The sequence below is a fragment of the Leptonotus elevatus genome, chromosome 1 (assembly GCF_054856555.1).
Source record: "Leptonotus elevatus isolate MCC_2025b chromosome 1, RoL_Lele_1.0, whole genome shotgun sequence".
Taxonomy (NCBI): Eukaryota; Metazoa; Chordata; class Actinopteri; order Syngnathiformes; family Syngnathidae; genus Leptonotus; species Leptonotus elevatus.
This window is the reverse complement of record NC_141239.1, coordinates 23459829-23485863: the sequence shown is the minus strand read 5'-3', so window position 1 is coordinate 23485863 and position 26035 is coordinate 23459829. Positions and strand designations below refer to the sequence as shown.

At 39.3% G+C, this 26035-nt stretch overlaps 1 protein-coding gene across 3 annotated transcripts; it reads right to left on the bottom strand.

Annotated features, from left to right (window-relative positions):
• Window positions 1–829: 829 nt before the first annotated feature.
• On the bottom strand, window positions 830–25992 carry prkacaa (protein kinase, cAMP-dependent, catalytic, alpha, genome duplicate a). 3 transcript variants are annotated; one of them, XR_015096027.1, is made up of 11 exons: window positions 10881–11187; window positions 8032–8093; window positions 7679–7807; window positions 7252–7350; window positions 7091–7173; window positions 6877–7003; window positions 6696–6791; window positions 6494–6616; window positions 5397–5561; window positions 1610–2616; window positions 830–1509 (listed from the first exon to the last, which is right to left on the bottom strand). XR_015096027.1 is itself a non-coding variant. In XM_086085738.1 (11 exons), the coding sequence occupies exons 1-10, from the start codon at window positions 11005–11007 to the stop codon at window positions 2491–2493; spliced, it is 1137 nt and encodes a 378-aa protein (XP_085941864.1). In that variant the 5' UTR covers window positions 11008–11188; the 3' UTR covers window positions 830–2376. The 3 variants fall into 3 exon arrangements, 2 of the variants coding, with proteins under 2 accessions (XP_085941864.1, XP_085941871.1); XM_086085738.1 differs by having other exon boundaries at window positions 830–2376; window positions 2491–2616; window positions 10881–11188; XM_086085745.1 differs by lacking the exon at window positions 10881–11187 and adding an exon at window positions 25268–25992 and having other exon boundaries at window positions 830–2616.
• Window positions 25993–26035: the final 43 nt, after the last annotated feature.

The window sequence follows — 26035 nt, the reverse complement described above, 5'->3', positions numbered from 1 at the left end:
AAGCTGCTTTTAAATGACAATAATTTGGTCTTGATTTGGACTTTGGAGGTTCCACTGTATTTGAAAGAGTCATTTGGGTCAAGATCCACACTTTGTGGAAAAGGCTCCAATGAAAAACACTTTTGGAAGTGGAAGTAAGCTCGTTGGGGGTGGGGGGTGTGGGGGCTGACCGGATTACCGCAATCTAAAAAAACTAAACAAAAAAACACTCAAAAGAAAACGACATTTTCCAAACAGCAATTGAAACCATCATACAAGTTGAGGACATTCAAAATGAAATTCATCCAGCGTTTGATCTCCATGACATTACGAGGCCGTCAAATAAATGAATACAGCCTGCGTTGAAACCAATCACATTCGTTTAGGAAAACCAAAAACAGGTATGTCACAAAATGGAGCGACACTAGTCAAAAGCAATGTGCACACACAAAAGAAAAGGACAGGACAGGGACGCACAAGTCTAGCACCTCGGGCCTCGTATGCGTGCGCGTGTGTGCATGAGAGGATGGTAAGCGTACAACTTTCAAGAATGCACGGAGTCAACAAACCATTGGTCTGCGATAGTCTTGCATTCAAATTCAAATACAGACCGGACACTGTTTTTCGAATTGGCGGCCATTTTAGGTGTTCTTAAGTCCTCAGACAGCCATATTAAAATGAACAAATGTTACCAGCGTTTGGGGGTTACATGTTTTGGGCCGATAATGCACCAAAAATAAAAAAACTAAACAGGCACAATTCTCTGACACATGTTTGCTACTCCCCCCCCCCCCCCCCCCCGATCCCCACACATACACCTTCATTCCATACAGAAAACCTTGCAAAGCTGTCAGGTTTGCCAAGTGGGGCAGAATGGATCTTTATTTATGCACTCACAGCTATGAGACAATGTTGGAAAATGTTCGCCATCATTTACAGTTGCACTCAAAAGCCCCGTTTTGTAAAGTACATCCATTTGCGTACGGAAACTTTGGAGTCTTTCCTGAACCTAACATGCATGCTTTTGGAATGTGGGAGGAAGCTGGAGTGAGTGGGGTTCGAACCCGAACCTCCGAGTTTACCGTTACCCCACTGTGCTGCCCATTGTTAAGCTCATTTAATTACAAATGGACGAATGTTAACGAGACGGTCAATGTGTAATGTTTTAATGGAAATGTGGCAATGTTGGTTCCTTTCAACGACAAAAAAAAAAGTTCACAATAAGAGATTGAATCATTTTGAGTGCCTCTCTCTATATACAATGGCTATAAAAAGTCTACACACCCTTACTTCTGACAGTGTGGCTGTGTTCACAATTAACTCATTCACTGCCATTGACGGCTATAGGCGTAAAAAATTCATTTGAACTATTTCTATTAGTTTCACATTTGTTTCCACTTTTGTTAACAAGCGTATGAAAACCTAGAATTTTTTTTATTGTACATTTAGAACAGATGTAAAATTCGTGAATAATCTTGAGTTAACTAGTGAAGTCATGTGATTAATTACAATTTTAAAAAAATTAATCGCCTGATGCCCCTAATTAAAAAAAAAAGAAGAAGAAAAGATTATTAAAAATTAGGGGCTTCAGACGATAATTTTTTTTAATTTTAATTGATCGATTAATCACAAATGTTATATCTGTTTTAAATGTACAATAAAAAAAATCTAGGTTTTCATACTCTTGTTAACAAAAGTGGGAAAAAAAATGAAACTAATAGAAATTGTTCAAATTCATTTTTGACGTCTATAGGCGTCAACGGCAGTGAATAAGTTAACCAATCACATTCAAGTTCATGTTAAATGGGAGTCACACACCTCTGCCATCCCAACTTTAGTCTAAAAGGGATGTGTAGACTTTTCATACCCACTGTATATAATCAATATGCACGTATCGTAAGGAATTTACATAACAGAAGTGTTTTATCCAACTGTTAAACACCAAATCAACACAAGCACGGACCCCCCCCCCCCAAATCACCAGTAGGATAAAAAAAAAAAGAAGCTGCAATAAAGACAGATGTGAGACGCAAACAATAACATGTAGATGGTGATAAATCGTTTCTGATTCTAAAGCGCTTTGCAGAGGCTATTTGTCTGACATTGTTCCAACGAGTTTGGCATCGCGATAGGCACATCTGTTGGACTCGGTATTGCTTGGACGACTTTTGGGGGGGGGGGGGGACAACGTAATCGAGTTGGGGAAGGGGGATGGGGGGTGGGGGGGCTAGCCGATTGGGTACCTTAACCACGTCCGACGACAACATGTGATGACAACCTGGCCACGACGATACAGGCTTGGGGATGAACAGGTAACAGTTGGGATTAGGAATGAGAAAAAGGCAACACTGCTGGTTCTGTTGGCTCTTTCCTCGCTGCTTGACCCGCGACTCCCGTCTGGAGGCGAAGGATTGAACACAAAAATGTTACGAATAAGTAGTCCGCCCGGCCAGTGCGCCCGCCCCGCCCCGCCCTCAGAACCCCGACTCTGGCTAAGCGGTGGATCGGGACCTAGAACTCGGCAAACTCCTTGGCGCACTTCTCCGTGATGGACACTCGGATCTCCTCCTCGTCGTAATCGTCAAAGTTGCTGGTGTCGCCGGGGCCTCTGCACTTGGGGATGAAGGGCGCCTCCACCTGGAAGACACGAGCGTGCCAGTAAAGGAGCGGATCGCAACGGTTGACCTCTCCCTCTATTGAAATCAATGACTAATTGCTCCCTCGGCATCTGAAGTTCTGCATCCGATTCCCGCAATTACTACAGTAAGAACGCAAGCAGGTCTTGAATCTAAGAGTAGCTACAACAATTTAGTAAACATTCGACTAAAACCTCTGAGACTTTTCCTAGTGTTGTTAGTATGGCACTATTAAACGTAAGATCCCTGAATAATAAGAGTTTCTTAATCCATGATTTTATTATCGAGAGGAAGTTATCCCTTATGTTTCTTGTTGAGACTTGGCAGTAGGAAGATTGTGCTACTACTTTAATTGAGGCTTGTCCACCAGATTCTTATTTTTTGAGAGTAACTATGGACATTTTGTCTCATTTGAGTATCTTGCCATTCTCTTGAAAGCTACTCCAATTTTATCCCTAGTTGTGTATCGCCCTCCAAAATCGAGTGGTTTTATGTCAGAATTTTTGTTCTTAGTTGTTTTAAATAAAATGTGATCAAATTCTAATTGTGGGTGATTTTAACTTTCATTGTGAGAAGTTTTTTTTGGCTATGTTCCACCTGTTAACGTTTTATGTACTCGATTGAATTTGCTTGATCGCAATTTCTTTTTTAGATCTAATGGATACCGTGCCAAATATGAAACTGTCTTCCACTCCCAGCTGGATTATTGTAATTCTTTATTTACTTGCTTGAATAAGAATTCTTGGAACAAACTACAAGTAGTTCAAAATTCTGCTGCACGACTGCTTACTAGAAATAGTAAAATAACTCATATCACCCCGATTTTGCCATCTTTACATTGGTTGCCGGTACAATTTAGAGTTGATTTTAAAATGTTATTAATAACTTTTAAAGCACTCCATGGCATGGCACCAGAATATATTAATGAGCTTTTAAATTCGTATAGACCAAAATGATTGTTAAGCTCTGCCAATCAAACATTATTGGCAGTCCCAGAGTCCAAGTTAAAAACTAAGGGCGATCGAGGTTTTGCTGTCAAGGCCCCGAGACTCTGGAACAGCATTCCTAACCATGTTAGAAATGCGGAGTCTCTAACATCTTTTAAAGACTTATTTTTTGGGCTTGCGTTTTCTGATTACATTGTTTGACTTTATTGTATTAGTATATTTGTTCTTTTTATTTTTTAAATCTTCTTATGTCTAACTCTTTTAACTGCCTCTTGGCTTTTATGTGTTTGTATTTTATTTGTTTTTAAAGCACCTTGTGCTGTGTTGCTTGAAAGGTGCTATATAAATAAAATCATTATTATTATTATTATTATAAATCTTTATTTTTATTTTTAAAGTGGTCACTTTATTAAGGCTCTCAACTGAACAGAACGCTTGAAGCAATGGCAGTTATTACAAAAACAGCCAACAGGTGGCAGCAGAGTATAAGAGATCAACCAGGACCATTTTACAAAAAACTCTTTCTCCCACTGTTTTAAACAGATTTGTAAATAATGAGGAAACTTCGCTATATTCTAATGCTAATTGCTGCAAAACGGAAACAGATAGAAATATACTTTTTTTCCCTTCCCTGATGACCCTAATCTCTACTGAGACTCGAATCTTTCTTTTGGTAGGTTCCATGTTTTTATAGCAATAGAACACAATATTATGTGGGCCTTGCAAAATCAGCTAAAGTCAGTGAAGTGGGTTGCTTCAGTGAAAATGGCTGGGAGTGAATGAGTTAAAGAGGAAGCTAAAGATTTTCTTTGCAATAATATGCTCAATGTGTCTCCACCCGTGTCAAAAACGTCATTTTTTAAGATATATACATTTTTGATTTGGCTTCTACTTTAAACTGAAACACATAACGAGGAGATCTTGATTCCTACTCCGGCCTCCCTCAATACAATGTTTTAGCACTAAATTGCTAAAGTGATAGTTAACAGAATGACACATTACCATAAATTGGTTGCAGCAAAGGTGAATGGATAAAAAAAAAAAAGAAGAGTAGAAGTAAGTAAAATAAGCTAATGTAATTTAATTTGAAGAACATTTATTGTGCAACTCACAAAAGTCAAAATCAAAACTTGCCGTATAAAGATTTACTACATATACTTTTTACCTTAGAGGCCCTTCTTCTTGGCTGACAAATGCAATAACATAATTGACTTCTGTTTTTCTGACTGAGTCTGTGCATTCTATTTTCTCTTTAAACACATTCATTTTACTTTTCATAGTGGTTACTCTGTGCTGTAGCAAACACAGTTCCAGCAAGACTGTGAAAATTGTACTACAGCAACAATTAATCAATCTGCCGCTTAGTGACTACATTTAAGATAGCTTAGCGCCGGTTTAGTGTAGCTTAGCGTTAGCACTTTTTCACCTGTTAAATATCCCTGTTAGCCAGGTAGCTGTGGACTCGCGGAGTCGCCGTGCTATTTTCGTACACTGTGGACGACGCCATGACGTCAGCTAACTTTATCGTGATTGTCTGGCTGGTGGAGTCCAAATTTGATGTCAGCCCCTTGTTGCACTCACTTGCAAACTCTAGTAAGGTTCATCTATCGCATGTCTTGTCATTTCCAAAACATAAAAAGGCAAACAAAATACGGCCGTACCAGAACACTTGACATCTCTGAATATAGGGAGTAAAACTGTAAAGTTATCAGAAAAATATGTACCATGTAAAGTACGGATACCTGACAAATCTACTTAAGTACAGTAAAAAAAGTATTTGCACTTGGTGACTTCCCAGCACCGCTAAGGAGTGACTGTGTAGCGTCTGTCTCACCTTCCTCTGGTAGATGGCGATCCAGTCGGTGGTGGCGAACCACTTGTGGCCCTTGATGTCATTGACGCCGTTCCTGAGGTTGCCGAAGCGCTTGGTGAGGTCCACCTGCAGCAGGTTTCTCAACATGTCCTTCAGGTCCGAGCTGAAGTGTGATGGGAAGCGAACCTGGAACCAGCCCGGGATTCAAAATCTTTTTTTTTCGGATTTTTGGGCTCTCGCTCACACGAGTTGGCGGTGCAAATGCTCAATTCGTGTCAACTTGTGATGTTCAGTCCGTCACGAGTGTAACCTCCATACGTCAATACACAATAAGTCGCGCGTGGCAAGAATCCATACATTTTCTGAAGCGCTGTACTGTACCGACTCGTCAATCGGCCGATTTATCGACTTTACGACTCCGCAATTATGCTTGGCGCATACTAGCATACATGTTCTGCGTACATTTTCGTTTGTTGGTAAATATTGATTACTGCAAATCATTCCCTCTTCCAGTTTTTTTTTTATAGCAGTGTACTGAAAATATATCAGTGATGCCATCAGCGACTAGTCGACGTACCTGACTTTTAATACATTAGTGTCAACTTGGAAACAAATCCAAAGTCATGAAACCCGTAGCACTTAATCTGTCTTGGGCTTATTTACCCCAGCTGAGTTGGACAAAGAGGCAGACCCTGGACAGTGGATTTAAAAAGTCTACACACCCCAAGAAGAGAACATCTGAACTTTACTTGGGGTGAATCACATTAAAGGGTGTGTGTGATGAATCCCATTTAACAGGAGTTTGAATGTGATGCCACAGCCACATCCCAGTTACGAGGGTGTACACACGTGTGCAACAATATTCTTAGCTATTTTGACTTTCCCTCTCAGAAAGACAAAACCCATTTTCAATTGACTTGTACACAGTGTACAGGTTATAGGTGACATAATGGTGTGAAATATGTCTCGGTCTCGTTCGTTCTTCTTCTTAAGACTTTTTAAATCCACTGTTTTCAGTGGTGTAGATCCAGTATATCTAATGTTCCTGGAAGTAAGGGAACCACGTACTGTAGAAGCAGAGCCCTTGCACACAAATTACACAACCTTAATAAACTCACCTTCCCTGATACAATCTTCTCATAAATTTGGATGGGTTGGTCTGCAAAGAAAGGGGGGTAGCCAGCGGCCATCTCGTATATGAGCACTCCCAAAGCCCACCAGTCGACAGCTTTATTGTAGCCCTGGAAACGTGCAAAATAAAAAGGTGCTGAGGTATCTTCAAGTCAAGTATAGCTTTGAGAATCTTGGTCACTCACTCACTTTACTGAGGATGATCTCCGGTGCCAAATACTCTGGCGTTCCGCAGAGCGTCCAGGTTCGGCCTTTCACTCTTTTCGCAAACCCGAAATCCGTAACCTGCCCAAGTAAGAAGTGTACAGTTGTCAATACCGGGTTGAATACCTTTTGAAGCTTTAAAAAAAGGGGTGTCAAATAGCCTTGCCTGGATGTAACCCTGCTGGTCGATGAGTAGGTTCTCTGGCTTCAGGTCTCTGTAGATGAGGTCCAGCGAGTGAAGGTACTCAAAGGTAAGTACAATCTGAGCTGCGTAGAAGCGGGCGTGTGGTTCACTGCGAGAAAACGCATCCATATGAGTCGACATTTGTATGCAGCAAAACCTATTTAGGACAAAAAATATGCCGGAAACAACGACATACCTGAATCTACCGATTCTCCTCAAGTGGGAGAACATTTCGCCTCCGGGCACGTACTCCATTATCATATAGAGATTACTGTTGTCCTGTTGGGAGACGAGCAAATGGCATAAAGCATGACGCAAAATGAGCCCAAGCAGCTCAAACGTTTACAATACGCAAACCTTAAAAGAGTGCTCCAGTCGCACAAGGAAGGGAAAGTTAACCGCCTGCAGGATGCGTTTCTCATTCAGCGTGTGCTCAATCTGCTTCAGCTTTACCACCTGACAGACGCCACAAGAGATGACGTTTTACAGGCGCATCTCAGGAAACGGAAAGACGTTAGGAAAGTTCATTCATTTCAGTAGCTCTGTTCAACAAGCTTATTGAACACAAAAAAACACCGCAAAAAAGTCCTCAAATTGATATAGTTTCACTTTTTGAATAGAGCTACTGAAATATTTTTTTCATGAAATAAATAATTGTATATTTGATTTAACTTACTATTCAAGAAATACATTTTCTCATCACGTCACATGTGGCATTTGAACAATAAAATGTATTACTGGTCATTCAGATATAGTAAAGCCCACAAAGATTTCGGAGTCTTACCTTTTGTTTGTCAAGTATCTTCATGGCAAAGTGCTGGCCCGACTCTTTGTGCTTGACCAGCATGACTCTGCCAAAGGAGCCTGTGCCTAAAGTCTTGAGACGCTCAAAGTGGTCCAATCCAGCGGTTTGCTGAGGACACGAGGGACAGTGTCAACAGGCCAGAATAGAGAAGACATGAAAACACCTGACCTGGTTTGTGTCACACCAGCAGAGGGTGCACTACCTTGAAAATAAACAAGAGGGCTAGGACTTTTCCCACACTTAACTTGATTATCACACGAACATCGATCCATCCATTTTCTATGGCATAATATAGAGCCTTCAATGAACTGAACTGTCTAATCTTGTCTTACTTGTGCTGGATTCTCCCATTTCTTTAGGAAATCTTCTTTGGCTTTGGCAAGAAACTCCTTCACTGTGGTGGCAAACAAAGAATACAATAAGAACTTAACACTAACACTTTGATACGGGACACTTTTACAGCACATCCATTAGGGGTGGGAATCTTTGAATGTCTCACGATTCGATTCCGATTTTTGGGTCTGCAATTCGATTCAAAATCGATTTTCGATTGAGAATGATTTTTGATTGGCAATGATTTGATTGGCAATGATTTTTGCTTCAATCTTTAGATGTGCACGGAATTGTAATGATCTACTCCAATCTGACTCGCTAATGCTAATTAGCGTGCTACTTGCGGCACTTTTATCACTCAAAAGAACACTGCAAAAAAACAAACACTTTTATTGGAATAACTTTGACCGTGACTTTTTCCTTCTACTCTCTAATGTGGCTACAACTTAACAGTGTATCAGAGCGCGTGGAACCACACTGCCCCTAAGTGGTCAAATCGGGTACAACATGAACAGCGCTCCAAATAAAAGGCACACACATACAAAGGCAAGAAATATAATCTAAATAAAATCGATTTTGGGACATTTAAAATCGATTCTGAATCGTACTTAATGAGAATCGATTTTTTGGCACACCCCTAACATCCATCGACATGATAATTTACCACTTCCTGTGTTTTAAGGTCTTGATGCCAACATTTGTTAACTTACAATTGCATGACGATTACGAATGCTGCAAGGTTGCTTCATGAAATGTTTGTGTTCCTAAAGATTTTGTGACAGATTCTTCTTTATCGCTCAGTGGTAGTTGACCAGCATTGTGGAACAGATTGAGAGCGACCTTGGAGGTTGCACTGCACATTTGTATAAATAGATTTTTATATTCAGTGGATGCATAATGTGTGTAATCATGAGTTGAAGGGCTTCAGATGATGATTATGGGGTTGGGGGGTTGGAACAAATCCATTTAAAACCAGTTTATCACTGCAGTGCAAAAGTGTGGAGAGCAGAGCAGTTGGACCAAGCGGTACAATGCAAAGCTACACGAGTACTGGCCTTCAGGGGATGCATCAGTGCAGCAAACGCGCATGCAGCAAGGGATATACACGCACCAATATTGGCTGGCCTAAGACACGCCTGTGGACATATTGCAGTGTCATATGCAGATTGCAGAAGTACCCCCCCCCCCCCCACCCCTTATCTTTATGGGCCGAATCACGGTTCTCTGTGAGAACACGCTGATAACCAGTCCTTCTTCATTCCTCTTAAACATCTGTTTAAAAACATGATGCAAACGATAGACGTACAACTCCTTTAAACACAGTGATGCGTTTCATAGTTGCAGAAAATCAATCAGAAAGACTGCAAGAGTAACATGAACATTGTACGGCAGCTTTAAAACTAGCGGAAAGCTACAGCACATCGAGCCTTTCAGGATCATGTGGGAATGTCGGAATAATCGATGCGAAACAACAGCCCGCGGCCAAATGCGTGTGTGCTGCCACTCATCTGCATGAGGTTGTCTCCAACTTTCATCAGCACTGTCTAACAGTCCCCATTTTGACTGGCAAACTGCCACCGAACCTTCAAAGGGGAACCCAAAACCCTTGTGTGTCGATTCCAATTTTACAGCATAATTCCCCATAGAAAATAACCTGAATGAAGTCTAACCCCGGACAAGCATTATTTTCAGCAACAATTTCTAACACTTAGACAGGAGGGACAAGCTAGCCACTGGATCATACCAAGGAAATTAACTCTTTCACTGCCATTGACGGCTAGAGACGTCAAAAATTCATTTGAACTATTTCTATTAGCTTAACATTTTTTCCCACTTTTGTTAACAAGAGTATGAAAACCTAGAATTTTTTTTATTGTACATTTAGAACAGATATAAAATTTGTGATTAATTGTCAGTTAACTAGTGAAGTCATGCGATTATTATTATTTAAAAAAATAATCGCCTGACGCCCCTAATTTTTTAATAATCTTTTCTTAAAAAATGAAAAGATTATTAAAAAATAAAAATAAAATACTTAAAATTACTTTTTTATTTTTTTTAAAGAATAAAAGATTATTAAAAATTAGAAGTGTCAGGCGATTACATTTTTTAGGAATTAATGGCATGACTTCACTAGTTAACTCACGATTAATCATGCATTTTATATCTGTTCTAAATGTAAAAACATTTTTTGTAGGTTTTCATACAACAACAACATCAACAAAAAAATTAACAAAAGCGGATTTTTTTTTTAACTAATAGAAATAGTTCTAATGAATTTTTGACATCTATAGCCGTTAATGGCAGCGAATGAGTTAACAAAGTCTCAATTTGAAAATGCCTGACAGACACTTCATCTCTGGTCATTTCCACACTAGTCAGTTAGCAATTATGCTTTCAGCAACATTCCATTCATATTATAACATGCCCTGGGAAATTAATTTGTCGACAGAGTTGGTTTTTTTTTTTGTCTTACCCAATTTGGATCGACTTAGGAGGCATATTTATCAAGAAAACATGGGTTAGCATGAACACACGCATGCACACGCAGAAATCTAAATTCAACCCAGTACTGTGCACGGTTTGCAAAATTGCCATAGAGCAACAGCTGCAACAATAGGATGAGAGAGAGAGCAGGGACTGCATCATAACATGCCCATAGTGTCCCACTGAGAGCAATACAAGGTTGCTTGGGAGAAGAAGAAAAAAAAAAGATTTCCTGGGAAAGTTGCTCAACTTCCTGGTAGAAAGAGGCACTAATTGAGCTGGGAAGGTCAGAGATGGGGAAAATGCGGCTCTGTCGGGACCGATCTTCATGTTCTAAGCACTGCTAATCCAAATTTCTCACCATCCGGGATGACTACGGGCGCCTCGGCGGCCTCTGCCGAGCGCGAGCCCGAATCGGAGGAGCGCGACGACTCCTTCGAGGACTCCCTCTTGCTCGCATGCCTCTTGGAGCTCTTCCGGTCACACATGAGCACGGCAGACTCTCCCTCACAACAGCTGACTCATGGCCCTAGCCCCGCTTTCCAGTGTCTGCGGGTCAGCTCGCCGGTCGCCCTCAGGCACTCATGCGTCCTCGCCGCTTGTCTGCGTTCAATCCCGGGAACCGTCGATTGTGTTGTCAGCGGTCGCATGAATCAACTGGACTCTTGCTTGGGTTGTATCAATATTTATTCTGTACACAACAATCTCCCCTGCTGTTCTCTCTCACATCAAACACACACACACACACACACACAGGGATAAAAATTGATCTACACATAATCACCAAGGGGAGGGGCCTAGCTGATATATTTGTCCAAACCGGAGAGGAAGTTGTGCGTAAAAGTGAATAGAGGCGCACCAACATGAGCTAAACCAATCAGTTGGCACATTTGGGAGTTTTTAAAATATGCATTCAATGACAAGTGTTGTACTCATAGGACACTAAAGCACCCAAACGCAGCACAGTCAGTGCAGTGCCAAAGTTCCATTAGCCACCCCACACACCTACCCCTAAAAAAGAAAATCAATCTCACATTTCTCCCCAGGGCCCCGCTGGCCTACTGTGACGCAGGAATGGCAGGATTATATTGGGGCAAACTGATCAACATTTAACAGGAGATCAGCCTGTGGGGGTGCACATTTTTACTAGGAAAAAAAATAAAAAAAATGTATAGAGGTGTTAGTCGATTAACAATTTTAATCGTAGTTAATCGCATGACTTCAATAATTAACTCACGATTAATTTAACATTTTATATCTCAATTTATAATAAAGTGTACACAATTTTTTCTATCTTAAATTTTTCATACTCTTGTTAACAAAAAAGTGGGAAGAAATGTTAACCTAATAGAAATATGGTTGCATTTTTTAGTCATCAAATCAGTAATTTCATCATTCATATATATATATTTTTAATTTAAAATATGTACTGTAAAAAAAAAAACGAGTGTGACATTGATTTGTGTTGGTCATTTTTCTGTCACTACATGACATAATCGCATTTGTAGGACAATGGTGACAGCTCAGTGCATTTTTCTTTTCATATTAAGAGCTGACTATTTTTTTAACATGAAGTAACTTTTAAAAACTGTAAAATACAACTTGACCCCAGTCCTCACAAATTTATGCATTGTTATTTAATTTATTACTGCAGAGTTGTGTTACAATGACTCCTTTGCACGTTGAATGCTTTTATTTTGTTAAGTTCAATACGGATGCACATTCTAAAATGACTCAACTTTACTGGAAACAAACCATAAAAGATATTTTCATATTAAAAGCTATTTAATTTTTAACATGAATTAACTTGCAAACTTCCGCACATTTAAAAAAAGGTAAAATACAACTTGACGCCAGTCCCCACAAATATTTGCATTATTACTTAATTTATTACTGCTAAATTGTGTTATAGTGACTCCTTCAACGTTGACGCTTTTATTTTGTTAAGTTCTCGGATGCGCGTTGATTGTAAAGTGACGCAGCTTTACTGCAAGACCGAGGCTCCGTTCTGATGCAAGCGAGCCAAGAGCACGACTGTGTGTTACACTTGTGGAGTTGCGGAATAAAATACGCCTCGCATCGAAAGATCAAGTGGCTTGGGGTCACTTCAACTGACAAGACGGCGTCCGTTCGGCTCTCACTGGGGTTTGAGAGTGCCCATGGATACCTCTTGGAGAGCTGGAACAACCTAGCTCATTGCAAACGGCTAATGGCTCCTCCACGCTAACATTCCGCCCCTTAAAGACTGTGTGTTTTAGCTCCAGTGTAGTACAGTGCATTTCTATTGGGTAATTTTGACGTGGACATTTCGGCTGCATGGTCACTGGAATTCTCTTCAGTCGAGGCTTTCCAAATGAGGGGCTCGTTAATCGAGCGTTGAAAATATTAGTGCCGTTAAAGCGACTTAAAGTTAACGTGATATTAACGCGATCATTTTGACACCCATAATATTTAACAATAAGCACGCATTTATTTGATTTGCACAATTACTGTCTTCATCATAAACTCGTCTCATACCCAGGAGAGAACTGCTTGCCGATGTGATTAATGATACCTGCACAAATGTATAGGAACACAAATCTACCTGTAAAAAAAGAAAATTATACTACCGGTACATAAATAATCAGATAAATAGAAAACATACGCTCGGACTTGAATGGACTAGTCGACTTTAGTACTCTGTCTACATTGAGGTTTAAAGCTTGAACTTCATTCATCACGTATTTTTGGCATCTCGTCTTCCAGTCAGTAAGTCAATGATGTCATCCACGAATCGACCTTCACTCAACCTTCCTTAAATAATCATCAATTGCTACGGAATGCAAGCACACAAGGCGTGCAATAAAGTTGTCATTAGGGCCCGACTATTTATAATCGGGCGATTATTGCCCTTCAAACATTTGCCAATTGGCCGATTATTTTCCCCTTAAAACGTTATCGAAGAGAACCGACGTTTGCGACGCTGTGAAAGTAACTTGAGTGCACCATTTTGCTCTAATCTGGTTATTCTGTTGCCCCCAAGCGTCCTTTAAACTGTTTAATGACATCCCAGTTAGAGTTAACTGTAAAACTAAACACGCGAAAATAAAAATAACCACTGTATATTTAAATAGAAAACATGCTTTGTTTTTAAAACATCGCTAGCCTAGAGTTAATGCTAAAAGTGAAGGGAGGTTCCCATTCAAATGCTAACCAGAAGTTAGCATCAACTTCGGGAGTGTTTTTTTCCTCAAATAACAAATATTCACACACAAATGCTGTGGGTACACATACCCAGAGGTAAGATAACATTACACAAAGGCACAAATTCTTCCCAACGTGTGAAAAACTGAGTAATTTTAATAGAATTCAATTGTAACTTTCTTCAGTACTCACTTTAAGTGTGTATGCCATGGATGCACGGCACCACACTGCCCCCAAGAGGCCAAAACGCACAGGAACAGTCAGTGTTGGTTCTTATTGTTTTTTCAGTCGCTATTATTTGAGGACAATATATTCTGTTCTTATTTCACTTTCTTATTTATAAATTTTTTAAATGATGTCGGGCCCCCGGGCCTTAAGTTTGACACCTGTGGTATACACAACATTTATAAATAAAAAAACAAACTAAGAAGTGCCTTTTTAAAAATATACATCAACAAAGGCCCTATGGCCACAAGGCAGCATGAATTCTGCCGAGCAACAAGTTGACAAATGTGTGCCGGGACATGTCACTGACAAGCTCCACTTGGTCCACTGGCCTTGACGTTGTCACAAGTAATCCCAAGTCAGTAATCTTATCTGCCGAACCTGATTTACAACAATTAAGTGCAGATCGAAAAGCACTGAGCGACTTGAAGGCGCAGATGAGAGCAAACGGAAGCCAGTTTTGGCTCAGATGATTTGGAGTGGTGAGGACACACTGCAGAGCAATGATCCTGTCACCAGTAAATAGAGCAAGAAAACAAGTTGAGGTAGGATTGCCCTGACAATGAATGACCAATGTCCTTTTTGAAAGTGTGAGTGGAAAACAATTGCTTGCATAACAGTGTGTGTGTGTGTGTGTGGCAATCTACTAAGACAAACACAAGCATGGCTGCAGGCGCTTGCAAAAACTCTAGTCTGCCAATAGAAAAAGAGGAAGGCTGACAGCGACACCCACTGAAATACATACAAATATTACATGAGCTCCACCCCCTTCAGCTGTGAATAAACACATGGCACACAAGACCAGGCCGAGCCAGATGATGTTCGGCGGGTCCACGGTGGGGAAAACCAAATGTTTGGAGGGGGTGACAAAATGTTTTTTCAAAAAGACACAACGGCCGCCCCCCCGAGGAAGCTCTGGGCTGAACCGTGCTCACTCTTTCACTTCCTGCACCAGATCGGCTTTTTCCTGTTGGCCTGGCCTCTTTTGTGCACTGCTGTGCCGCAGCTCCTCTTATTCAACCACAGAGGACGTGTGGTCTACAAACATTTATTTCAAGGTTTCATTTATTCAAAAATGTCCAGACAACAATAATGTATACTAATTCTAAATTAGTTTTAACATAAACTTAACATTCATAGTTTGTTCTTAAATGCCACAATGAAGTAATTGGTAGCTATTGTAAATACATCTTGTAAACCACCCAATCCAGCATTCTGCCACTTGCAAAATTACAACTCACAAAAACATTTGACTGTAACAGAACAACAGCTTTCAATAATCCAGAAGACAAAATTTGATTTCACACATTTTCAACGATTCGATTTTTAAAATAACCATATATCAAATTAATTCGATTTATTGCCCAGCCCAATGTGGCGGTAAACTACTTTAGTAGCCACAGCTGCCCTGGGGCAGGTTGACGAAAGCATGGCTGCCAGTGTGCGCCTACGGCCCCCTCGACCACCACCAAACTTTTGCACCTTCCATACACCAGTGCCTTGCCCAAGGACACAACGACACATGATTCGGGGAGAGCGGGGATCCAACAGCCGACCTTCTGGTTACTGAACGACCGTCTGTACACCCTTTTATGGAGGATTAATCGAATAACTGATTGCAAAAAAGCAAAATACTACAGTAGAACATGAGGATGACAACACCAAGTAGACAAAAATGATACCTGCACCTCATATGCATGTTTGGGTTTAATATGCAAAATACATTTTTATCCGATGAATTGATAGAACAATTGGTAGAATACACAATTCCAAAAATATTCGATAGCTGCAGCTCTAATTTTGGGATAATTAAATTATAAATATTTTACCTTCACGACAATGTGTAATTCAATTCAAAATTTAGTGAGAATTAAGTCCCAATACTACAAGAAATAAAACACGTAACTTTACCATTAAGTTGTAATAATGATAAATGTAGTGATTTATAATGATTAATGACAAAACGCTATTTAGTGAGAAAGCATATTTATGAAAATAAGTATGAATTTTGCTATCGAAAGAGAAGTAATAATTTTGTGTGGAAAAAAAGTCACAATGGCTAAAGACAAAAAGTGGTTATTCTACATCAGTAAAGTTGAAGCTATGATACTATGAATGTTGTCATTTTACCAGATTAAAAAAAGTTAACATGATTACAACCGCAATATAAAATTTTGACCTTTTTCTTCAAAAAAAAAGTTATTTTAACATTGTGACTTTTGTCCCCATAATTTTACAACAATATTTGAACTAGGTGTTAGAAAAAATGGATTCGGCAATATATCGCGATATTACAGCGCGCAATTCTATGCGGCTGAATCGATTTTTAAACATACATTTTTTATGGGAATATTCAACAAAACGTCTTACTTCGGGTTAGGATTCACACATTAAGCATGGATGAATGTTATATTAATGGAACATTAAGCCTTAATATTTAATTTCTGTGCTGTTCATACATTAAACAAACTGCAACTTGAATTTTCAGATAAATACAAAATTTTTCATACAAATCTTGCAGTGTACATGTACCAGTTTACTGATGAGTATTTCCTAAATTTGAGTTTCATTTTTTTTTTCGTAATAATCAATTTATAGATTCGTATCGGGATTAATCGGTATCGAATTGCGACCTGGTCGCCAGGTACGAGGCAATTCACACCCCTAATTTGAACAACACTCTTTTATGTGTTGCCCTAGTCTAACCCAACCTGGATATTAACAATGCCAATTTGCATTCAATTCCACATCATTTGAAACATCAAACAAGTGAAAGAGTCCCACTGGTTACGAGGGCCGCGTTGAATGTTTGAGATGTGGAACAGGGGCCGTTCTTTCACACGTATTCTCTAGCAGCAACGAGGAGCCGCTGCTCATTTTGTAGCGAGCCGTTCACACTTCAGCGTCACTAGTCGTGCTGTTATGAATAAAAACATAACACCGAGTTCTCTACGGCCTCTGCCAGGACCCGGTGAACAGTGTTGGAAAAAAAATACCAACAGTTGCAGAAGACGACCAGAAATGGCAAAGAAGAAAGCGGGGACGGCAATCATAGAGCATGAAAATAGATGTTGTACAAGGAGTTAGCTGTTAAATTCTCATGCGCATCCAAGGCATCGTACTTCTAAAGTCGACATAATTTTTATATGGTTGATATTTACTTTCTTTTCATTATTGTACAACAGTTAAAAACTAATGTTAATAACATGCATTAAAGTGACGTGTATGATAATTCGCCCATTTACAACATAGTGTTGTTATATTCAGGGATGTGATTTGACCAAAGTGAAATTATCTGAAAATTTAGCCGGGGGTCTGGGGGCCGCGGGCACTCAGCTAGGTCCAGAGCTCATGGGTTTTCCGTGTTTTTAAGTACTTTCAATGCACTCAGATGACAAAGAAATACACAAAACAACAGCATAAATTTTCAATGTATATTGAACTATCCCATATAAAATTGCAGTTTTAGTCAACTCAAAATCAGTCACATTCAAAAACATTGGACTGCCTTTGCTTTTAAAAACTATCACTGAGAATATCATCATATATATTTACCATGCAATAAATCATTTAATCAATCATTCTTAATTTAATACATAATGCATAACAAAAACATAAAATATCTCATGCAGCAAGCTCTGGTAAAAACACAATCATGCATTCGTCGAATGCATGATTGACTAAGATCATCTCTGTAACTGCATACATCAAGACAGTCAACATATTGAAACCTGAAAAGTGCAAACATGCAGCATTCATTTGAGTTTGTGTCAATGATTAACCATGTTAAATATTTATGGCCATTTTTATTACGTTATAATATTTTCGAAAATTTGATTTCGATTAATTTGAAAAGTTTACCACCGACCTCAAAATTCACGACTCTATCAGCAACTGGTACAGGTTGGGGTGGATCACGTCTCTCTATTACCGCTTCCGATTGTGATGTCAATAAGGGATGGAGGCCGTAAAGTTTTGGAGTTTTCGACTTCCAGCGATGGAATAATTTGTTGTTCTTGACTGGAGTTCTTTCACGTGTTTTTTGCTCTTTGCGTGACTTTCAAGAGCTTTGAAACCTCTTCCACCATAGTCAATGGTATCATGGCACCAAATGCAAAGCGCTTTCCCGGCACGATCGATCTTCCGAATAAAGTCACTGAACAAATTCGTCACAGTCTTCTTTCCAACATTTGTAGATATATCCTTCTCTAACCAGTCCCATCGAAACTTGTTTTTTACGATCTTGTCAATTTCCTTAACTCGCGGAGCATCTTTGCGTTCGATCACGGACATCTTTCTTTAAACACCCGGCAAAAACCTCTGAGAAATGAACAATGGCATACTCCTATGCCTTTATAACAAGCGCGTTTATTGGTCAACACGGAGACTTCAGCCAATCGCAAGATCAGTTTCATTTCAGTTACGGAAACACTAAAATGTAATGCTGTCGAGAGACGAAATCGGATTTTTTACCACTTAAAAAATTGTAACATTTTATTTTTGGAGATAAAAAAAGCGGAATTCCGCGAATTAGCGGAAAAATCACATCCCTGTATATTGTCTGTCTATACGTGTTGCATCACCTCAAGTTTTCAAATAGCCATTGCTTAAAGGGTTAGAACACTTTGACTATACAGTCCTGCTCACAGTTATTGGCACCCCTTCGTTTTTTGCATGATCTCGACAATATCTTCAGAAATAAATGGAAATGTACCAAATTTATATCATCGGGACCTTTTAATTGGATGTCCAAAGTAATTCAGCAAAGGAAATTGTTTTTCAACTTACATAATGTAATTCCAAAGAAGAAATAGAAAACAGCATGTGCAGCAATAATGGCACCCCTCTTTGATATTTGGTTGCACACCCTTTGGCAGTGACGACAGCTTCCAAACGCTTCTTATAGCAATCTCTAAGCTTCTTGCACTTCCGCTGGTGTTTCCCCCCACTCTTCCTTTGCAAATTGTTCAAGCTCTTGAATATTTGCAGGTTTCTTTTTGCAACGGCACATTTCAGCTCATATCAATGATTTTCAATCGGATTGAGATCAGGAGTCATTGCTGGCCATTTTTAACCATTCCTGTGTGCTTTGGGTCTTTGTCTTGCTGGAGGACCCATGATCTTCGACTCAAACCAAGTTGTCTAACACTTGGTAAGACATGTCCCCCTAGAATGTCTTGATAATTCTCAGATTTCATGATTCCTGTGATACGATCAAGGCCTCCAGTACCAGATGTAGCAAAGCAGCCCCCCAGAATGCTGGATCCTCCACCATGCTTAACTGTAAGGAGGGTGTTCTTTTCCTTGGAAGCTTCATTGCGCTGTCTATAGTAAAACTTTTGCCGTGCATCGCCGAAAAGCTACATTTTTATCAGTCCACAGAACATTTTCCCAAAATAATTGTGGTTTGTCCAGGTACTCATTGGCAAAGGTGTTAGCCATTCTTTTTTATGTCTGTCTCAGGAATGGTCTTTGGCCATGAAGCCCTGTTTTTGGTTCAGTGTGTGGCATATGGTGCTTCTTGAAACCAAGATCCCAGACTGTTCCAGGTTGCCTTTCGGGTCTTTGGATGTTTAACGTGGTGTTTTTTCCACCATTCGCACCAACCGTTGAAGACTTCTGTCATAAATTTCTCTCTTCCTCCCCACTTCCATGGAGGTTCTTGACAGTTCCATGCTCGTCAAACTTCTTAATAACATTACGCACTGCTGAAACAGGGCTACCAAAGTCTTTGTAGATGGCTCTATACCCTTTGGAGGTCTTGTGTTTGCAAATAATTGCGCTTCTGATGCCCTCAGACGCTCCCTTGTTTTCACGATTTTGACAAAGGAAAAGGGAATAACAGGTGTCTTTTAAAAACATCAAAGTCATCATTCATGGGTTAATTCATGTCAATTGGGCACAGACAATTTAGAACAGGGAATTCTCATTTGTGATTTACCAAAGGTGAGTCACAATGTGTTTCCATACTGATTTACGGGTAAGGATGCCAATACCAGTGATAGAGAACATTTAAAGTTTTCTATTATTTCCGCCCATTGTTTATTGTTTGAAATTGTTTTTTAATCATTTGGTCTTTCAGATAAAACACAAGTTCTCTATAATTTTTTTTTAATGTTTTACTTGATTCATTATTTTGAGAAGATATTCCACATTATGCATGGGTGCCAATAATGGTGAGCAGGATCGTAGATGCCATTCGTTAGCCCAGCTATGTCACTTTACATTGTGTGTTAGCATTAATTTATTGGACATTCAGTGTGATGCAGTTGTCTTAAATACACAACATGTGCTTTTTTGTTTTATGCCTAAATATGACCAAGGTTAGGCATACTAACATGCAAAATTGTAATCTCCTGTTTTTTCCCTCTGCGATTAGATTTGAATGCCTTTTAATCCCTCCTCAGCACTGCTCTTTTGTTCTGCTTGTGTAAATATTGCTGCTGTGACAATTTCATTTACCACGCAATATGAAGCAAGCAGTGTTTTCCAACCTTAGACATGACATAAAACAAACAAAAATGTCACAAAATGTTGATGCACAGTTCATTATGTACTTTGTGCCATCTAATGGAAGAACATGTCATTGTTTCTCTCTGTCACTATATGTGGCAAGCATAGACAGATAAACAAATGTATATTAGTCGTAGTAAATAAAAGCTGTAGCTATCAATATATTTAGAACTGAGTTTTCTATCGATTATCCCATCAATTAATCGAGTAATTGGATAAAAAGTAGGGCTGGGTTAACCTGGCAATAGTCAAGATGGATAATTGTGATTCACTCAAGGGAGTTCTCCACAGTATCAATCTGGGACCACTCCAATGTAACCTTCTCGAGAAAAGGCGGGACATTCAGTACAATCAACAAGCTGATTGGGCAATGCACAACTTGTGCACATCGATCGCACATTTATCACGACACCAATCACGGCAATGGATGAAAATGTCATTTTCGTTGCCGTCGTAGGTAAGAAAAATAAGGGAAAAAAAGCACAAATAATTTTACCAGCTAAAAATGTGCAAAACGCCCCTCACTGTTGTTCATTCAACAAGGAAACAGTGAGTGATTCTGTGAGAACAGAATTAATTAATCCATTCGTCCGCGTTTGGTTTATTTGTTTCCCACGGCTTTGACGCTTCTTGTTTTCATCGCATATGCCGTCCCCAAACACTATAACGCTTTGTGAGTGGTCCGTACAAAAAGTGTACAGATCGGTGAAAATCAGTGGGCTTGGTACAAAATGTAGGGCTTATTATTATTTAAAAAATAATAATAAAAAATCGAATAATCGATAAGCTGATTTTCCTTTTCAAGAGCGATATTGATTCATAAATCCATGAATCAATTATTTTAATATCTCTTTTATCCCCATAAATTAACAAGAAAATATAATTTTAAAGGCTGATTTTTGTATAACTTACTGTATTCTTGAAATTTACTGTTCACATGAATTTAAAAGTATTTTCTTACATTTATGAAAGACCTGACTTATTGCACTTTATGACAATTCAGAATCGTTTTAATTTGTTTACAATTACTGTATTAAATTAGAATTATGAACACATTTTCATCTCATCCATGCTGATGCCAATGTTTGTGTAACACTCTAGTGATTGTAACAGATGCTATTTTCATCAATAAATAAATCATTTAACCAGTTACTACCTCTGCAAAATGTATTTTGGAATTTAATGTTTTTGGAGTATATTTTATCATGTCCTTGAAATTCAAGAAGACTTGATGTTCCATAATTAATCTATATCGGATTGAACTGAAGTGAATCAAATCGAGGGGAAAAATCAGAATCGAATCGAACTGAACTCTTGTAAATTGAAATCGAATCGATTGAGGAAATTTGAATCGATACCCAGCCCTAAACAAGATGGATTTTCGGGCTTGATGCTTGCAATTATTTTGCATCCAATAACACCAGAAATATGCAGAGCTACGACTGCGTATTACAGCCACGTATAAATATTATATAATAATAAATATATATCTTTATATAGAAGGCGGGGGCAATATTCAGGGGAAAAAAAACTCACAATTTTGCCAGTTTATAAAGTTACGAGAAATACACGTAGCTTACTACTCGAATGTTTTTGAGCCAATACTTGGATGGGGTTTCAAATAAGGAAACAGTAATGGCTTTAACCATATCATGTTAAGCATTCACACTTTGAAGAATTGGGTACTACCAGCGACAAAGACGCTCGCTTTGCGAAGGTCCCCACCCTGAGGATCAAGCATTTAAGTTAATTTGTTAAATTAAATATTTTCTTGTACATTAATGTTCCCAGAATTATTATTTACACATTCATACATTTTGGTATTTTTTTGTACAAGTAGCTAAGTTGATGTGTCGAATCTGCTGCTCTTTGTCATTCACTTGCATTCACCTAAAGTATGCTAGCTTCTGATTGGTTAGTGTTTAGTCAGCTGATAGGGGATCAGGAAGTGTTGTCCTTCTAGCTGCTGTGTATAACGAGTAAAGTTAAACGAATGAATCAGTCTCCATCCGGCCTTTTCATTTTATAAACAATGTCGCATTAACCACCAACAAATCCTCACATTAGACTATAGCTACGCTACGTGTATTTCTTGTAGGTTTCTGAGTTTTTTTCTCTCAAATTTGCCACTTTATAAACTCACAAATTTGCCATCTTATAAACTCGCAAATGTACTGTTTTTTTCTCGCATATTTGACATTTTATAAAGTAGCAAATTTACTAATTTTTCTCGCAAATTTGCCACTTAAAAAAAAACATCTGAATATCGCCCCCACCTTCTTAAAAATATATATATTTATACGTGGCCCTAATACGCCGTCGTACAGAGCAGTAATGCAGCATGTAAGAATTTTATGTTTTCCTCAATTTCCGAGTTTGCGCTCTGCGTGTCACCCTCGTTATTTCTGTCCAATGGGAGCACCGATCGTCACACGCGTTGATGTGTTTACACAACACAATATGGTTCACTTGCAAAAAGCAGTGTGAATACAAACTGCACACACACAAGAAATCCGCTTTTGGTCCGGACCAAACCAGCAGATCAAAGGACTTTTCTGGTCTGAATACACCCTTTAACTTCATTAATGTTGATTAGTGTTAGAATACGGTGTGTTCCAACTTTTGTACAATTTCAGGTTACGCTGCCAGTTCAAGAACGGAACTCCTTCATAAAGGATTTGTCTGTACTTAGAATAACCCCTGTATAATTAAATGTTTTAGGAGAGCAATAGTTTGACTCCGAGACAGACAATTATAATGAAGGCTCCTGGAACAGGTTGTGTTCGAGCGTTCTCATGTTTACATCTCGTACCTCCGATAAAAAGAGCTTTTATTTCTAAACCATATTACTATAAAGAAGTGTAATATTACGGACTGTTTGAACATCAAATACCTTTTCACACTGCACTTAGCAACCCAAGCATCGTCATCAACGAATCCATTCATTGGGTATGTGCTACGAGGGTGCGAGAACGGAACGCTGTGTCAAGTCACGTTGTGATGTACATGGTAGGCATTTGCCGCAGCATGGCATGCCCTTGAATTAAAAAAAATTCAATATGAGAACGTGTTAATGATGTAGAAGGAGCTTCCAACAGTTGAGAAGCTGGCGGAATGATTTCAGAGTGCTATTAACTAGTAATGCACCGGATATTCGGCCACCGAAGAAATTTATTTATTTTTAAACGTTGGTGAATATGTGAATGTACTAATTTTAAGTGCGCGTGTTCCGCTCCAAATAGCCTACAAATGCGTCATCCGCACGGCACGCATCCGTGCTCGCCGGTGCGAACTACTGTACATTGACTATAAAGTGCAATTGCACCGCCAGAAAATGCTCAGTTGCTCACCCGACGTTTGGTGTTTAATATTATATATTCGCCCGAATCGATTTTGAAACATCAATTTTTTATGGGAATATTCAACAAAACGTCTTACTTAGGGTTAGGATTTACACATTAAGCATAGAAGAATGTTATATTAATGGAACATTAAGCCTTAATATTTTATTTCAGTGCTGTTCAAACATGAAACAGACTGCAACCTGAATTTTCAGATAAATAAATACATTTTCATACAAATCTTACAGTGTACATGTACAAGTTTACTGATTAGTATTTTCTAAATTTTTGTTAAAAAAAAAAATCACAATAACTAATTTATAGATTCGTATCGGGATTAATCTGCATCGAATCGAATCGTAACCTATGAATCGTGATACAAATCAAATCACCAGGTACTAGTGTGGACGCACTTCAATTTATATTGTGCTTTGAATGCTTGTGCCAAATAGGCCTAAATGTTTTATAATAATATTATAATTTTAATTAATTATAATAAATGCAATGATAATAAAAAATGGGCATAATTTTTTGGGGGTGTTTCGTTTTTTGGCCAAGCATTTCTCATTTTCGGACAAAAAAAAATTCATTTCGGTGCATCCTTACTATTAGCAATAGGTCAACCAGCAGGAAAAGCCTCTGTGTTATTAGTAGGCTATTACGCAAGCGCTTCAGAATATGAACAGAAAATAGTTAAACAGAACAGAACTGTACTGTACTCAGGCAGTGACTTTTTTGTGTACCTCTGGCATAAATCATGTTGTTTTAATGATTTTGGAAAACAAGAAAAAAAAATCAACAAACAAAAAGAGAACGGTTTCATCGATTCAAACTTTGCACACTACAAAGACCTGGGAACATACTTCTTGCAAGTGTATTGACATTTTTTTAGTGACATTGTGATGTCTAAATTTTAAAAACTACTTAGGCAATTGTGCTATTAGGCTAACGATTAGCTCTTTGAGAGCAGGCCACAGTAGCATATACAAACGGCCTTGTTCTTGACCATGTGTCATCACATGATGTTCAAGAGACTTCTCAACTCCCAAGTTTGGTTGCCTGGAGAGGATCATTGCACGGGCATCATATGACTCCGTTGTCCTGTCCTCTCCCGTCACTGCAATCACAATATCACTCACATTCCACCATTTGTACTCAAGTCTTAAGCCCTCTAAAAGACGAATGTCCACCCCCTCAAGATTAGTGGGTTTAATTATTAGTCTGGGATAGACTTTCACAACAACGAGGAGGCCAACTCAATGAAGGCTGCTTGTGTTGTCGTCATGAGTGCTACCTCTGAATGCACCTCGGGGCACTTTTATCACGAGCTTTTGCCACAAAAATCCGAGGAATAAACGAATAAAATTCGCCTTTGTTCAATGGAAGGCGTGAATCGACGGATAGGCCAGGAAACAAAGTTGCACCTGTAGGAACCTGAGCTGGGGAAAATTGTACATATATAAGTGTTTTTTAAAAATGGACTTACCACTCTCCATCTCATTGCCTTTCTTCGCGGTGGGCGTGTTGCCCATGATGGCAGCCTGTCAAGCGGACTCCTGGAGGTTCGGTTGCGACTTCGGGCGGCTTGACGATAGCCCTCACAATCGCCGCAAAACAGAGTTCGATGAAACTGTCGGTTGCCCACTAGCTGACCGCTATCATTCTCGACAAACGGCCCGTAATATATTTCCCCCTTTCCGATGGTCTTTTTTTTCCGGACAACTCTGAAGACCGAGCCTTCTGCTACAGTTGGCTAAGGCTAGCACGCTAGCAGGCGCGGTGTTAGCTCGGGTAGCTTGTCAAATATTTAATATGCAAGACACCACTCGACTGGCATTTTTTTTTAATCCAGTTGTAGCAATGTATTCAAAGGTAGTCCAGGGGCATTAAACGACAGCCGTTTTCCCCAGTTTTTGAGACAAGCTGTTAGCGTCCACAGTAGTCGTACAGTGGCCTTATCAAACCAGCCACTGCGTGTGTGGGCAGGCCCCTTCTTCTTCTTTTTCTGTGCAGAAAAAAATACGGTATCCAGGTTAAGTCCTCGTCCCGCCCGCTGTCTTCTTTCTCATCAACACCCGCTTCGAATTCAGCCAGGCCGAATGCAACGGTTCGCCCGGAGCCGACCGTCTCGCGGACAATTCCTAAAATCAACAGAGCCTTTCCATTAATCTTTCGACCGCAAGGGAAACTCCAGTCATCCATCCACCTGGCACCGCCCCTCGAAGGTTTCCAATTGGCTAATTGGAACGACAGG